Consider the following 15,636-nt stretch of genomic DNA (forward strand, 5'->3'; position numbering starts at 1 on the left):
CCAGTGGCAAGGCATTTTAAGATCTGCCATAACAGTGAACCCAAACATTTGAAATATTTTGTTATTGAGGCCGTAGCTCCACAGAAAAGAGGTGGGGACAGAGAATCGAAATTAAGACGTTTGGAAACAACTTACATTTTACAATTCGATTCTAAACAGCCTATGGGCCTCAATGCTAGTGAAGATCTGTATACATTTTTATGAGTAATTTTTTGACTGTGTAGATAAGATGTAGAGAATTATGTGTATTGATAAGAAACTCAGGCATGACGCATATGAATTTGTAACTTCTCCAGTAGCGATTTGAAATTTCTCTTAAATGATATTTTTAAGGACATTTTAGGATATTTTTATATATGTGATATTTATGGTTAGATTTTAGAGATCATATTTGAATGTGTATTTTATACTTCTATTTATATAATGTGATTTTCTGGGGGATCAACTATTTATTTCTCATGATACATGAAATTGTAGGAATAAGATGTCCTTAGCACTGAGGCACTTTAGAATTAACGCTTTTTTGCACTATATTTTCGCCATAGATATGGGACTACAAGTATATAACTAGAATATCCCAACCGTGGCGAATCTTGCAAGTATCTTGATAGGGGGCCTTTTATAATTGCTTCAGAGTTGCTTTTAAGCTGGAACCAGGAACTGTTGAAGTGTATTTGTGGAGTAAAAATATTTTTTTATATCCTTTTTTATTGCACTGGTTAGGTATTCACTTTTCATAGTCTCACAAGTTGGACATAGTATTTCATTTAGGTCGTGGTTCAGGCATTTTGAAGCCGAAATTAATATGTATTTTATATATGTATTTATTATTGAAGCTGTCTTAATATGGTATGTTTGGCCACTTTACAACATTTATGTTTTTATTGTGTGGCCAAACCTATATGAAAGAAACTTGGGTGTTTTCTATGTCCATTGGATTGTCAATTGCACTTGCACTTTAAAAAGCGGAGAAAAATGTTCATGATTTGTCATGTGATCAAGGACGCGATCACCCGAAACGCGTCGTGGCTGACTGGCAATAAACTTAAATAATATTGGACTATATACCTGGGTCCATGCTCGTTTTTCCTGGTTGAAGCGGGAGCTGAGAGCAAGTGAAAGGAATATATATATATATATATGTATATAAAGATATAGATATTAAGATAAATATATTTACATTTATATAAAGGTATTAAGAATCATCCCTGCTCCTTCACAGGACCTTTTAGGAGAGCACTGAGGTGAATTCAAAAGTTAGTTTAATCCACCATTCAACTTCAAGATGCTTCTCTGTAATACAAAATAACATAGAAAAATAATGTACAAAACAATAGGTCTTGGAAACTGACGTCCTGGTAGCTGCAGTGTTGTAGCATGGTAGCCTAGCAAAAGATGACATGGACAACAAGAAAGTTATGCCTGAAAAATGAAGATGGCCACCATCTCTCTAGACTTGCTGAAGTTCATTACCTCCTTGGAATGGTAATTTACTGTAAGTGCACTGTCACTCAGCGCATCCTCTGCACACATACAGCTTGAATCCAGATAGCAGTAGCACTCCTTGATGAGCGCCAGTCTTTCCATTACTGCAAGGCACTCAGAACAAGTCCGGCTACTCTGTATATGAACCACAGTATGCGGTAAGCAGTTCCTTCAGCCCAGATTAATGACAAACATGAGAGGGATTTTGAAGGGTTTATGGCCCAGCACTCTGACTTTATTGAGTGGCACTATGGAAAGGCACTATTTCTTGGGTGTTCACATCTGTTCTGATAGTGAACTTCTTTGCTCCAGTGCCTAAAACCAGTTGAACCACAGTAGTCAATGACTGACAGTCAAAAAATGAAATTACTATGCATTTATGTGTGTGTAGGTCCTGTGTTGTGCTGTGTGGATTTTGCAATGTCATCACTCAGATAGACAAAACTTGAAAATAAAATTTGTACAGACTACCCTGTGAAAAAAATTATATTTTGTGTGGTCAAAATATCCAAAAGTTTGTGCATCATTGCAAAAGGGAACTCTATATAATCAAAAAATATTGGTGCACAATTGCACTAGTACCACCCTTTGCAATCTCTGCTCTCAACCCCTTGTAAAGTAAACTATGGTTAGAATAATTCATTGACTGCTAGTATTTAGTCATATCTGACTTGTTATAATACCTCTTGAGGAGCACTGGGGAGGTGGGTACGCAAATGGAATTGAGAGCAAAAGTAGCTTAGACTGTGATGCTTACTATAGCAAAAAGGCAAAAACTGTTATTGCTTAAACCATTGTTGGAAGCACCTACCCACTTCATACAAGTCATGATAGTACTCTAGATCAGTAATTCTCAGCCTGTGGTACGGGTACCCCTAGTGGTCTATGACACCTACAAAGAGGGGCCTCAACAGCTTAGAAAATTAAACAGTATTCCCAGATTAATAAAGTGTATATAAATACAGAAGCAAAATTGAAAACTGAACATTTTAAAACGGTCTGTAAATGTGAAGGAATTTGAAATGGAAGGCTTACAATTAAGTAGGAATCCTCAGATTGATTTGTGGTAACAGTGTACAACATCAAACAGAATATATATGGATGATTGGTGGCCTCAATTGAATTTACAAAAGCTCCCACCTTCCCATTGAAATATTATTTTTTATATTTACTTGTTAATTAAATATTTGTTTGATGAGTGCATGTATTTTTGTATCTATTTTGTGGTTCAAATCATTGAAGTTGTTTAGGTCAGGGTCCACAGCTTCAAGTCACGAATTCCAATAATGATTCAGTTGGAGGTCCCTGGATTCCAGTAATGACTATGTGGGAGTCCACAGAAGTCAAAAGGCTAAGAACCACTGATTTAAATCATTGTCTTGGAATTTTCATGAGACTAAAACCTTATACCAGCCATCCGCAGCCATCCCCAGCAATCCTCATATCCTCTTTGACTTCACCAATTTGTGTCAGACTGTGAAAACTGGTTTCTGTGTGTTTGTAAATACTTTCTTTCGGCATTAGACCTTAAAAGACAATTGATAATAAATGCAACAAAGTTCTTTACAAAGGAGATAAAAGTAATAATATCAAAAATAATAGATTAAAAATCAATTCAGGTAAAAATGATAAACAGCCTTCCATCATTAAAAAGATATACAATTTAAAATATATTCCTTATTACCTTACTAGGGCTTCTACTAGAGTAACACAACATGGGATGCTTGATCAATATATTTTAAAATAATGGTCAAATGCAGACACAGGGGCTGGATATGTTAACTGTAGCGCCCAACACAACAAGCTTACGTCTTATACACCATACAGCAAATAAATATTTGGATACTGCAAATACAACAGGCTGCCTGGTGTCTGTTTGGCGAATCCTAAAACCCTCCACATGCTGTGTGGTACCCAAATTGTTGCCGATGGGAATTAACCATTTGCCCTTGCTCGTCTATACTCTGGGCAAAAAAAGAGGACATGAATCTAAGTTTTATCAGCTAATTCACAGGACAAATAATCCTGCTCCTCTACATTATCTAAACAAGCCCATCAGTGGGTGTATGTACGCAAGGGGAGAGACCCGTGTCTAAACTGGACATAGAGCTTTCTGGCCAGGACTGGTTCTATCTCATCTAAAAACTCTTCGACTTTAAAATAATCCTTGTGCTGTATAAAAGCATAGTTGAACTGTAAAGAAGTGTAATTCTTTAAGCTCATTTTAAGATCCTCTTAAAAATTTGACTGCAGGCCTGCCTTGGAATTGCCCCAGAGCTGTCATTTCCCATACTACTGAGCATGTACCTGACATATGTAATCCATGATAAATCCCCTGCACTCTGCATGGCTAAAATCTCTATCAGACCTCTTTAGTACGATGATAACTCAGGGGTTACCCAGATTCTTCTCTAATACAAAAAAGTCCTACTTGTAATTCCTTCAGGAATTTGCCTGCCCCCATATACAGCTTTAGCAGAATCAATGGGGTACTAACTGGAAGGCTCAGCAACTGCCTCAAGAATAGGTTCTCTACAAGATCCAGTGCATTAACAGCTTTGTGTCCCCAGAGGTCCTCACCGTAAAGTACGGAACCCAACGCTTTGAGTGCATAGATCTGCCTTACCGGGAACATAGGCCTAAAAAAGACTCCCTAGAGACCTTCAGCAAAACATCAGTATTTCGTTCCAGTTTGAGCCTCTGTTTGGTGGTATGTGCTGTTCAATCCATGCGCTCAGTAAGTGAGAACCTCAAGTGCTCAAATGTGTGGACCCACTTGAGTGGATCCCCTTTAAAGTGGGATTTGGACGCAAAGTACGACATGGTTCAAAACCATGTGCTTTGTTTTGTCCATGTTTATTTCCAAACCCCTCTGTGCACAGAAACTGTTATTTCTTATACACCTCCTCCACCATACAACCTCCACTTCACTTCAGCCCTGTGCCTTTCATATCTACTAGACCTCTTTGCCCTTTGTGATGTCACATATTTCTACCTGTCCAATCAGTATCATCTTGAAGATTTTTGGGGCTCCAGGCAAGACACATTTCGGGAAACCTTGTTTGGAACAACTTTAAATGTTATTACCAATTTTCGGATAAATTAAGCCTGCATGATGCCAAACAATATGATACTTAACCTTCCACACAAAAGCATCTGAAATATGTCTTCCCCATGGCCCAAAAATCCTTAAAAAGACAGTGGGTAGAGAGAGTCAGAGGTAGAGAGAGGAACATTCTGATAGAGAATTAAATAAAAGGGAGACAAAACGATTGAATCTGAGAATGATCGCTTTACAGAGGGACCTCCTTGAATGTGGGGGCCCTGGACAATTGCCCACTTTGCCCTTGCCTTAAAATATCTCTGTGTCCAATTTACCAGTAGGCTTATTGAAAAAGTGAAAACCCTTCTAGTTTTTAAAATGTCTTCAATATGATGATTATGCATTACCTCGTTCTAATACTTCTACAGTTGATTTACAGCACTGTCATGCTTCTTGGGCTATCTTGCCACTATACACAACAAGTAATAAGAGAAAATGGTAAACAAATACATTTCTTTGTAAGACACTCTGCTCAACCTGTGGCCCAGTCAGGTCAGAATCTGTAGCAACATTTGTCAACCAACATCCACTCTATTGTGTGAGGGAAAGATGTGGAGCATGTCAAAACATTTGAAAACGGATGCAATGTGAATTCAGTCTTTGGTGCCAAAATGAAAAAAATCCTTAATTTCTTAGTTTTCCTTTACAAATTAGTGGGACGATTGGGACTTGTAGCTTTCGATAAAGGAAAAAAAAGAAAGAAAGAAAGAAATTTGTTACAGTAGGAGTTCTATTTATGCCAAAGAAATTAAACAACCAAGCTAGTTTTTTGGCAACGTCTGCTTTTTTTTCCTACTTCACTTGTTTCATTGTTACTCACTTTAATGTAGATCAATTTTTTGAAAAGCAGACTGAGTTTATGTTTTCAGATTTGAACTAATGACTTGCAGATCACAGGTAATGCATGTATAGTGGATGGAAGATGCATCCCAACCCATTATGTCCCTTTGAATGTGCCAGGGTGCATCTGTAAGAGTCAAGTCTTTACACGTGCGGTTCTCTACCTCAATCATACGTTTTTAATTCCAAAGAATAAAGGTTCTATAGGCTTAATTGGAACACTGGAATGTTGAGAGCTCCATTGAAGACAATGGAGTATCTCCAGGCTCATAAAGTCTGGTATAAACCCTGTCTTCATGTTTCTCCTTTTGTAATTTAGAACATTCTACCCTCACTGGGTGGAATGTTCTAACAGACTTATAGCTCTTCTGCCTCAGGCTATACCTGTTGTTAAAGGCCCTAACCCTTGTTATAAGCCCAAGCTGAATTTGGGTTCAGCGACTTTGACAACAGGTATAGCCGTCGTCAGCAGGCAATAAGGCTAAAATTTGACTTGGAAAAATTGTGTGAAGTGCTTTCTTTAGAAGTAGTATTATCACAAAGAAGACTATTATTAAATTGAGTCTCTTGTTTTCATCTAATTCTTTTTTCTTAAAAAGACTTTCTCTCGTTCCTGTCTTCTAGATACAACACCAGCATTCCACGGCAACGAGTCCTAAGGCTTACTAAAATGGTTCTTGTGTTGGTCGGTGTATTTATCGTGAGTGCTGCCCCCTACCAAGTGATACAGATTGTCAATCTTCAGATCTCCCAGCCCACACTGGCGTTCTACATAAGTTATTATTGCTCCATCTGCCTCAGCTACGCCAGCAGCAGCATCAACCCTTTCCTATACGTCATTCTTAGTGGGAACTTTCGAAGGAGACTAACAGAGTGTACCAAAGTCAAGTCCAAGATGTCAGAGCGGGAAATTATCAACATTGAAAATACACTTAAATCAAGCTTTTAGAAAAAAAGGGCATATTACTGAGGAGATATTATTCGGAGGGAATATGTCTGTGCTTGTTGAATATTTATTGTATAAAAAAAAGCTAGAACTGCAAATAAGAATTTCACATTCATCTCCTGTCCTAAGTGGTGTTCATCAGTGATGAATCTTGCAAATGAGTTCTGAGGAGTTTCTTGCACAACAGAAATTGTCACCGTGCTTGACAGGGTCAGAACTCCTAAACAAAGATCATGCCATCTTACTAACACAGTTAGTAAATCTGTCATATATGATCATTGCCTTTTTATGGTTCTTTCATTATGATAGTGTTTTGTGAAGGTGCATCATATCATGTAGGGGGCGTATTAGGGCACTATCTACGCATGTGAGCACATAGTGTAGTCATTGTTTTCAAGAAGATTGGATGGGAATCAAATTAATAAAACTCATTATGAGAGTGGCAGGTTTCAGTGTGTCTTATAATGATGCCATCACTGGATAGGGGAAAGCAGCTAAATGCATATTGGATCCAGCTAAAGATCCATTACATACCACACAGGCTTTGGACACTAGAGGGCAAGATAGTTGTTTCCAGGGTCAAGAGAGGGAGCAGAGTGCTACTATCCAAAGAATTATTTGAAGATTCGGGTTTTCAGAATTTCCTGGAATCAGAAGAAGCTGTGCTGTCAATGTTGGATCTTTTTAACCCAATGTTATCTCTTCTGCTCTTGTTCTGCTTAGAATCTGATTGGCAGAGCATGTAGATATAAATATACTTGAGGTTCCAGGTAGGAATGTAACAAATGGCTAGGTACTGAAAGTATATTGGGTCCATGCCAAGAAGGTCTTTTGCATGGTTCACAGTGTTTGCCTTTGTTAATCTGTCATTGCAAGTCAATGGATTGTTTTTTCAGAGTGGTAGGTTGGCTTCATTTATCTTGCCAATTTTTCACAATTGAACCACTTTTTTGCTATCTCCTTCTAGACCCTCTCGGGGATTCTAGGTTGTCATTTCAGCAATATTGTGAAGTAGGGATCTCTCCCTTGTATTAGCAGACTAGGGACAGGAGAATATGTGGCTTGTAAACCAAGTGAATAGTAACAAGCGTGGATCCCAAAATTCTGGGTTCCCAACCCCGTACCTTTCCTGATCACAACCAAACACAGGACAGGGGGGCTATTAGCAAGTGCTACACCATGGGACAATATATCTTTGATTAATTTTGACTCCATCATAAATGCTGTCGTACAAGCACTTTCAGGAGGGCACAAAAAGGGGAAAGTCAGTTGAAACAGGTTGGGTGTATCCACATTAATGCCACAATGAAACCATTATTTCTCCCAATCTGAACAATATTCTTATAAGCAAGCATGAAACCTTTCTCCATACATTATTACTGATGTGATAACAAAACTGATATTTTACTTAAAATATTCATAAGTGAGGAGTGAGCCTCAAAATGTGTATAGGTATCTGTTGAAATTTATAAAAACACTGTGTTTCCAAATCATTTTGCTTCATGGCCTGTTTTCCAGTGTAAGAGGAACACCACCATTTTATTTGAGCTGATGTACACTGTGAAATTGCATATTTTTGCTTTGGAGCTCTCAATTTTGCACTGACATTGTCCATTAACATTTGACCAAACCAACTGGTCCAAGAATGTAATTGGTGCTAATAGTGTTTTGCACTGGCTGCTCAGTGCTAACTTCAGTGACAAATGTGCTGAAATAAAAACTGCACAGTGCCAGTTCAATTGATCTAACTCTAAATATTACAAAGAAAAAACGGTCAAGTCAAGAGGTTTTTTGTGAACTTTCTCCCTTGGAAATGTGCATGTTACAACTACTTTGGACCGTAAGAACCTCTCATATAATACATAAGGGGACTGGTGGAGATTTTAAAATAATAGTGATCCATTATTAGGCAGAGAATCTTTAATCAAATTTAAAGCTTCTAAAGCTTATTCTATGTTTAATTAATCACATTCCAGAGTTGAATACTTATTATTATCTATGAATTTGTGCACTTCAAATATTCTCCTAAAATTCAACAGATTGATATTTCAGATCATGACATCTTTGTTTGTTAAACTAGATGACTTCCCAATACCTCACTCTCATTGGGGAATGAATCCTGATGTTATATTCAGAAATAATATTAAGATAAAACTGCATTTTATAGCACAATTTATACACAATATAAAGGAAATGATAGCAGAACTCCTATTAGGGGCACTGATATCACTATCATGAACCATGAAAACAAGTTGTACAACTCTAGCTGGCACATGCATCAACAATGCCATTTGCGAGTCCTTATTAGCTAAAAATAAGGATTCGCTAATAAGGAATAGCAAAAGGCTATGCATGTAGAAATCACTTAACAAATAGCGATTTCTAAACATTCCTTAATTGCGAGTTGCAAATTGCGAGTCGCAATTAAGTAATACCTCCCCATCCATTACAATGGGCCTCTAGGCCCATAGGAATGAATGGGAAGACATTCTCAATTTGCGATTCTCAATTAGAGAATCGCAAATTGCTCATGCAATTTCAAGGGTGCCAGGGTGTCAAAAGGACACCCTGTTGCACCCCTGAAATCTGCATATGAGTACATCTTGCACACACACATGCCCCATGGGCATGTGTGTGTGAAAAATGCACTTTAGTGCATTTTTCAAAGTTTTTGCAAATTACCATGGAGTTCAACTTCATGGTAATTTGCTCCCCCTATTAGCGAAATCGCTATTTTTTTTTCCTGTAATGCATTGCATTTAAGGAATCTCAATTTGAGATTCCTTAAATGTAATCGCAATTTAAGTAATCGCAATTTAGAGATTACTTAAATTGCGATTTTTGCATTTGGGATGATGCATCCCAAATGCAAAAATACCGGTCGCAAAAGGGCAGGTTCTGAGAATCTGCCCGTTTGCAACCGGTTTTTGCTTTGATGCATGTGGGCCATAATTTCTTAGCCATAAAGAGGGCCTGTATACATATATCAAATACAAAGCTAAATTATATTTTCAAACCAATAGCTCTGGTAGCATGCTGGTTAATTATATATGCATTAATAATGACAAAACACACATTCATGCTTATAATTCAAGCTCCTTATTGTTTACATTTATATTGAAAGCCTGATACAACTGATTCTTAAATAATTCATGATTTTGTATCATCCTGCAAGATAACAGTTTTATCCCAAGATGACAAATCATTTTTAGACACCTCAATATATTGTAGTACAATACAATCTGTGATTGCTACACTCAACTCAGGGAGAGCCACAATGCATGATAGCATTCCTGTTAAAATATGTAATACTCAACTGATGCCATCTCCAATCGCTTTTCACAGAATTCACATAAAAAGCTATGCTTATAGGATTTTTTATGCATTATTTGTTTGGTTTCCTAAAGCCAATAAAGATTCCACTATAATTTCCAATCACAGCCCAATGTTATGACTCAATTAGGATTGTAAAATATATGCTAAAAGTCTTGTTAATAGACTTTCTAAAGTTTTAGAAAATCTACTACATCCAGACCACAAATGTTTTGTAAAGCAAAGTTTATCTTCTCATGACACCAGGCTTGTTGTCATGCATTATAATCTAGCTCCCATACCAATGTTCCTTCTGGCTTGTCAGAACTAGATGCTGAAGAAAGCTATTGGCAAGATTAACTGTCAAATTGTATTTGCTTTTAAGGAATGCTGTGATTTTCTCCACAGATTATTAACATTATTAAAGCTCTCTATGTCTAATCTTCAGCCCCAAAAAATGATTATTCGTATTGCCTCTACCAGTTATTTTTAGATGTACCAGACAAGGAAGTGAAAGTACTCTTCCCGTATTTTTTGTATTATGAATTGAAACTGTCCTCAATCTTTTTAGAAGCTACTTTATAATAAGGCAGTCACAATTGGCAATACCAATAGCAATGTCTCTGCCTATGCGGTTTTATTATTTATCACAGATTCGATAACTTTTGTACCAGTGATTTTAGATATAGTTAAATATTATTCCAAAATATCTGACTACCTACTTTAAATATCCATAAAACAACATTATTTCCCTTACATTTACATTTCACATCAGATATGATTAAGCTTTATAAGATTGTTTAGTGTCCAAACACAATTAGATATCTAGGAGTGCTCTTTGCAAATTCTTTACAACATACGTTAGAGTTTAATGGAGAGTTTATTCTTCACAAGCTTGAAACTAAAATGGAAAATTGTTCAGCACTTCATTTAATTTGGTGGAGAAGGTTCATTCAGTTAAAATGGTTGTGGTTCCATCAAAATTGTATTTGTTGTCTATGCTATTATTATTTGTACCCATTTGATGCTATACAAATTGCAGATAATGACATCTAAATGTATCTGTAATAATGTTACTATCAGAATAAGTTACTCAAAACTTCAACATACAAATGACAATGGTGGATTTGGATGACCTAATTTCGATAACTATCATGTTGTAAATATCATGCTGCCTTTTTTTATAAGACAAGGATGTGTATGGTTTTGAACTTATGATTCAACAACTGCTCCTACATGGCTTAAGATTGAGGAACAATCGCTTGATCCTTTTCCACTCATTACATTACACTCCTAACCATTTATAATAGCCATTCTATAATCAAAAATTCCCCAATCCTTAAAGCCACAAAAAGCCATTTTGTTTTTCTATGATTTACATTATGCTAGTATAATGTGCTCTAAATGATCTCTTTATGGGGTAAATTAACTATAAAATGAAATCAGACTATAAAACATTTTTTATTTATCGTGTATAACTCCTGGAGATACTTTAATATCTTTAAAGGATATTCAAAAATATTTTTTCTTGCCAACTTCTGAATACAATAAACATAAATCATTGAGTTATTCAGTACTTAACTAATTTGTGATAGTGTTTGCTGGCTGTGAAGATCCAAGAAATTGAGTTATGTTTAAACATATTTAATAAATCTGGACCTGTTGCTTCTAGAGTATATAAAAAGTCATCAGCTAATATGTCCTGCAATTTGCAGACTATTCAAGATTTTTGGAATGCAGAGTTATCTGTCACTATCTCCTCTAAAGAATGGCAACAAATATTGATTTCTAATATGTCTAGATGGCTACCTGTATCCTTATGTCAATCTAACCTTTTTATCCTCTATAATGTTTTATTGTCATGTCGGTGTTTTAGGCCAATGAATTCAAAGGACCGGTATGCAGGATCTGGCCATGTGAGTCCTGCAGGAAGAAGGCTCAGGCAAAGGAAGACAATCTTCGTAAGACAATATTCAAAAGTCAAAAACATGAAGGTCTATTCAAAAAAATAATTATTACAGAAAGTAAAAAGTAGTTAGGTAGTCAATTTAAAACAACATCAATGTAGTTCATTAGTCAAGAGGAAAAAGTTTAAGGTCCTGATTTAGATTTCGGTGGACCGGTTACTTCGTTATATGGGTGACAGATATCCTATTCGCTGATATATAAGTCCCATTATGTGCAATGGATTTATATTTCCGCGGACTGGATATCCATCAGCGTTGTGACAGAGTAACCTAAGTATAAGGTCAAATGACCTAGGAACTGCTCGTTATGAAATCGATAAAACTTTCCCAGAAAAGGAACATTTTATAGGTTCAGAGGAGTACAAAACCATGCTCTAAACATAGCAGAAGGTGGCACCAGATGGATGAACTAATAAAGATACATGGCATAAATATTGCAGAATTTGTGTTACATAAAACAGGCTACTCTAGGGATTACCCAAATTATTAATAAATAGTGAATCCCTTTTTCCTACAAACAAAGGATATGATTAAATGATTGAACAGTAAACCATTTCAAATAGATAACAGACAGACAGGCAGCAACAGCCTTGATCTTTGCAACATATGAGAACATCTTCAACAAGGCTTCCTCTGAAGGAACACAGTTAGGTACAATGCACTATGTAATTATTCCCATTTCAACTACTTTAAAAAAGGAACTAACACAGAAAAGAAAAAAAAAACATCCAGTCAGGAACCCAATTTGTATAACTTTTCAAAGTCACATTTTCAGCTTTCAGTGCAAATGGACAAAGGCCCAGTAAATTATTGTGTTGTGCCCTAGTTATCCTAACTTAAAAGGACAACTGATCAAACATTATTTTTATTAACAAATTTATTTAACAGTCTCCCCACAGATGATTTTTTAAATCATTGGAAACTACAATTTATCCATCATGTTTAGGGGCTGATTTAGAGTTTGGCTTGAGAGGGTTCTCTTTTGCAATAGCGACAGAGTACCCTCTCTGCCAAACTGAAGGTCTACCTGCCTGATGTAGGCCTTAAGTATGTCAGCGATGGAGACTACAATGTCACTAACATACTCAGACATTTAGAGTGAGTAGTCATATGGCCAGTTTTCACTGTCCGTCACTGCCAAATTAAACCCTGTATTATTGGGCAGTGAAAACTTCAAAATAACCTACACATCTAGGGATACAACTCTGATGCTGCGGGGATCATTAATTGTTGTATTTTCAAAACAAATTCTTAATTTTTTTTAACTTGACGGATTGTATTGTCATGTTGACAGAGCTGTCCATCAAACTTTTATTGCACTCACAGGAACCACTTTGATGGTGATTCCTGCTTATATGAAGAGTTATCCACCGGGCCGATGGACGTATCTAAATTAGGAGCCTGGTTACTCTGTCAGGGCAATGTGTATTTTACTCCATCACCCTGGCAGAGTAAATACCATACTCTGAAGTATAATTCAGGCACTAAATTTCTTCATCTTCATCTGAGGAAGAGGACTTTGGTCTTGTCTGAGTTGAGCTTGAGGAAGCTGTCCCTCATCCATGTCGCAACAGCCTTCATTCCACTGTGGAAGCTGGTTCTGGCAGTTGCGAGTTTATTGGTGAGGGAGATGATCAAGCTGGGTGTCGTTGGCGAAGGAGGCGATTTTGAGTCTGTGGCTTCTGATGATGGCTGCGAGGGGAGCCATGTAGATTTTGAAAAGGGTGAGTTCTGAGAGGAAGGGTGGTAGTCTGACTCGCTGGGTCCAGCTGCTGAAGAAGAAGTGGATCCAGTCCAGAGCCATGTCACGGATGCCGGCGTACTGGAGTCTGGTGATTAGGGTGCAGCAGGAAATGGTGTCGAAGGAGGGCAGGAGGTCTAGTAGGATGAGGGCTATCTAACCCTGGTCGAGAAGGGAGCGGATGTTGTCGGTGGTGGCAAGAAGTGCACTCCCTGTGGTTGCTTCAGAAGCTGGATTGGGAGGTGGTTCGCTTTAATGAACTTGGAGAGGGGGAGGAGGGAGATCGGTCCGAAGTTCTTGAGGTCTGTCCGGTCTGCGGATGGCTTCTTTATCAGGGGGTTGATCTTGGGGTGTTTCCAGTCATTGCGGAAGTTGGCGGTTTCAATGGAGCAGTTGATGGTGCAGTGGAGCCTGAGGGAGATGGTGGAGGCTGCTCTGTGTAAAATGTGGTACGGGCAAGGGTCCGTCGGAGCCCCTGTGTGGATGCTCTTCATAGTCAAGAGCGCGTCCTCTGTAGTCAATAAGGTCCAGCAGGGTATGGTCTGTTGAAGGGAAGTTTGGTTGCCTGCGATGGTGGCGGGTGTGGCGGCCGGCTCTAGGGGGTCAAAGCTGTCGTAGAGCTTCCTGATGTTGTAGTGGGAGAAGATGCCGAGTTTGTTGCAGAGGTCTTGGGAGGGGGGAACATCTGAGGTCTGGAAGTTGGGCCTTGCGAACTCCTTGATGATGGTGAAGATTTCTGTGTTGTTGTATGCGTAAGCATTGATTCTGTCCCGGATGGCCATTTTCTTAGTGGTTTTAAGGAGGAGGTGTGGTGTCTTGGTGGCGGACGTGAAGGTTTCGGGAGTTTCTGGAGTTTTGTTGCTCCTCCATTTCTTCTCAAGATGTCTGCAGGTACTCCTGGATTCATGGAGGGTGAATATGAACCAGCTGGCCTCCTTGAATCATTGTTTACCTGGTCTTCTCTTGAGGGGATCTAGGGTGTCAGTGCAGTTGGAGATCCATTGGTGAAAGATGCATGCTGCGGTCTGTGGGCGTTGGCAGAGTGGTTGTGCAGAGGGAGTTGACGAGGAGTTATTTGGTGGCCTTGGTCTAGCTGCAGTGGGGGGGCGATGGTGACTGTGGTGTGTGGTGGGCATGTCAAAGGCAAAAGGTATGCAATGAACGTCGGTCCAGGGGAGTTCAGTGGTGTGGCTGTAGCTGATGTTCCCACTGGCAGAGAAGAGGGGGTCAAGTGTGTGTCCGGCTACATGGTTGGTGCAGTGACTGGCTGCTTGAGTCCGATGTTGGTGAAGTTATGCAGGAGAGAGGCAGTGTTCTGATAGCAAAAGTCAAATTTTTAATTTCAGGTACCTCCTCAAAAGGCAATTTGTTGATCTTGTTCCAGTAGACTTGACAAAAAGATGTTCCAAGATAATGTATAGCTTAAGGGAACAGAAGTTGGCAGGTAAGTACATATATAACAATTCGTAATGTTCATTATGCACCGATACTTTGTAAACAGATTTTCATACGTTTTGACCCTAAACCTCACAGCTAAAACATTTATGTGAACTATTCTATTACTTATTGTAGCATTGCTATGATGTAAATCATTTTTATCTTCAGAAGCATATGGAACAGAACTGTATAAACTCACTCAAACAGCAATCAAAACGAGTAAAATAAGAATAATAAAAATCACTTCAAGAGTCAATCAGAGATTTTGCTTGGAAGTAGCCATCTTTTTTCTATCTTAACTTTCAAAACTAAAGCTCTAAATATTGTGCAAAAGAAAAATGTCAGCACTACATTCTTCAAAAATGTTAGAAATTCTGATGTGAGCATTTCAATTCTCATAATCAGTTGATGTAAGCAGATACGTGTGTCTAATTTAGCACTTCAGTTCATAAAGTTCAATGCAGACACCAAACTTTCTTCAGTCATATAACTAATGTACAAAAATCTTCTTCTTGAAAATAAACATCTATTATTAAAAATATGGCTACAAATCCTAACTGCACACCTTCTCGAATTCCCATTTACCTGGGGGCGTGTGTGCTGGACCGTTATTTGCCCTCTGTCCATCCTTGTGATTTTTTGATACAAATACCGAACTACATTTCTAATCTGAAAGAGTAATGCAGACACACTATGAAAAATAAAATCAAAAAATGTCTTCTCAAGAGTCAAAAATTCAGTTACATAACTCCAGCAGGAAATTATTGAATGTTGATAACTTTCATTCTCAATTCATTTCTATTTA

The 15,636-nt window shown here is 37.9% G+C and overlaps 1 protein-coding gene across 1 annotated transcript in view; it reads left to right on the plus strand.

Moving 5' to 3' along the window:
- Window positions 1–10,127, plus strand: part of MCHR2 (melanin concentrating hormone receptor 2) — a 1,458,776-nt gene extending 1,448,649 nt beyond the window's left edge. The window contains exon 8 of the mRNA XM_085609231.1: window positions 6,053–10,127. Within this exon, the coding sequence (XP_085465357.1) occupies window positions 6,053–6,377 (325 nt within the window). The 3' untranslated portion in view covers window positions 6,378–10,127. The remainder of the gene's footprint in view (window positions 1–6,052) is intronic.
- The last annotated feature ends 5,509 nt before the right edge of the window (window positions 10,128–15,636 follow it).

This window comes from Triturus cristatus, chromosome 6 (assembly GCF_964204655.1).
Source record: "Triturus cristatus chromosome 6, aTriCri1.1, whole genome shotgun sequence".
In the NCBI taxonomy this organism is placed as follows: Eukaryota; Metazoa; Chordata; class Amphibia; order Caudata; family Salamandridae; genus Triturus; species Triturus cristatus.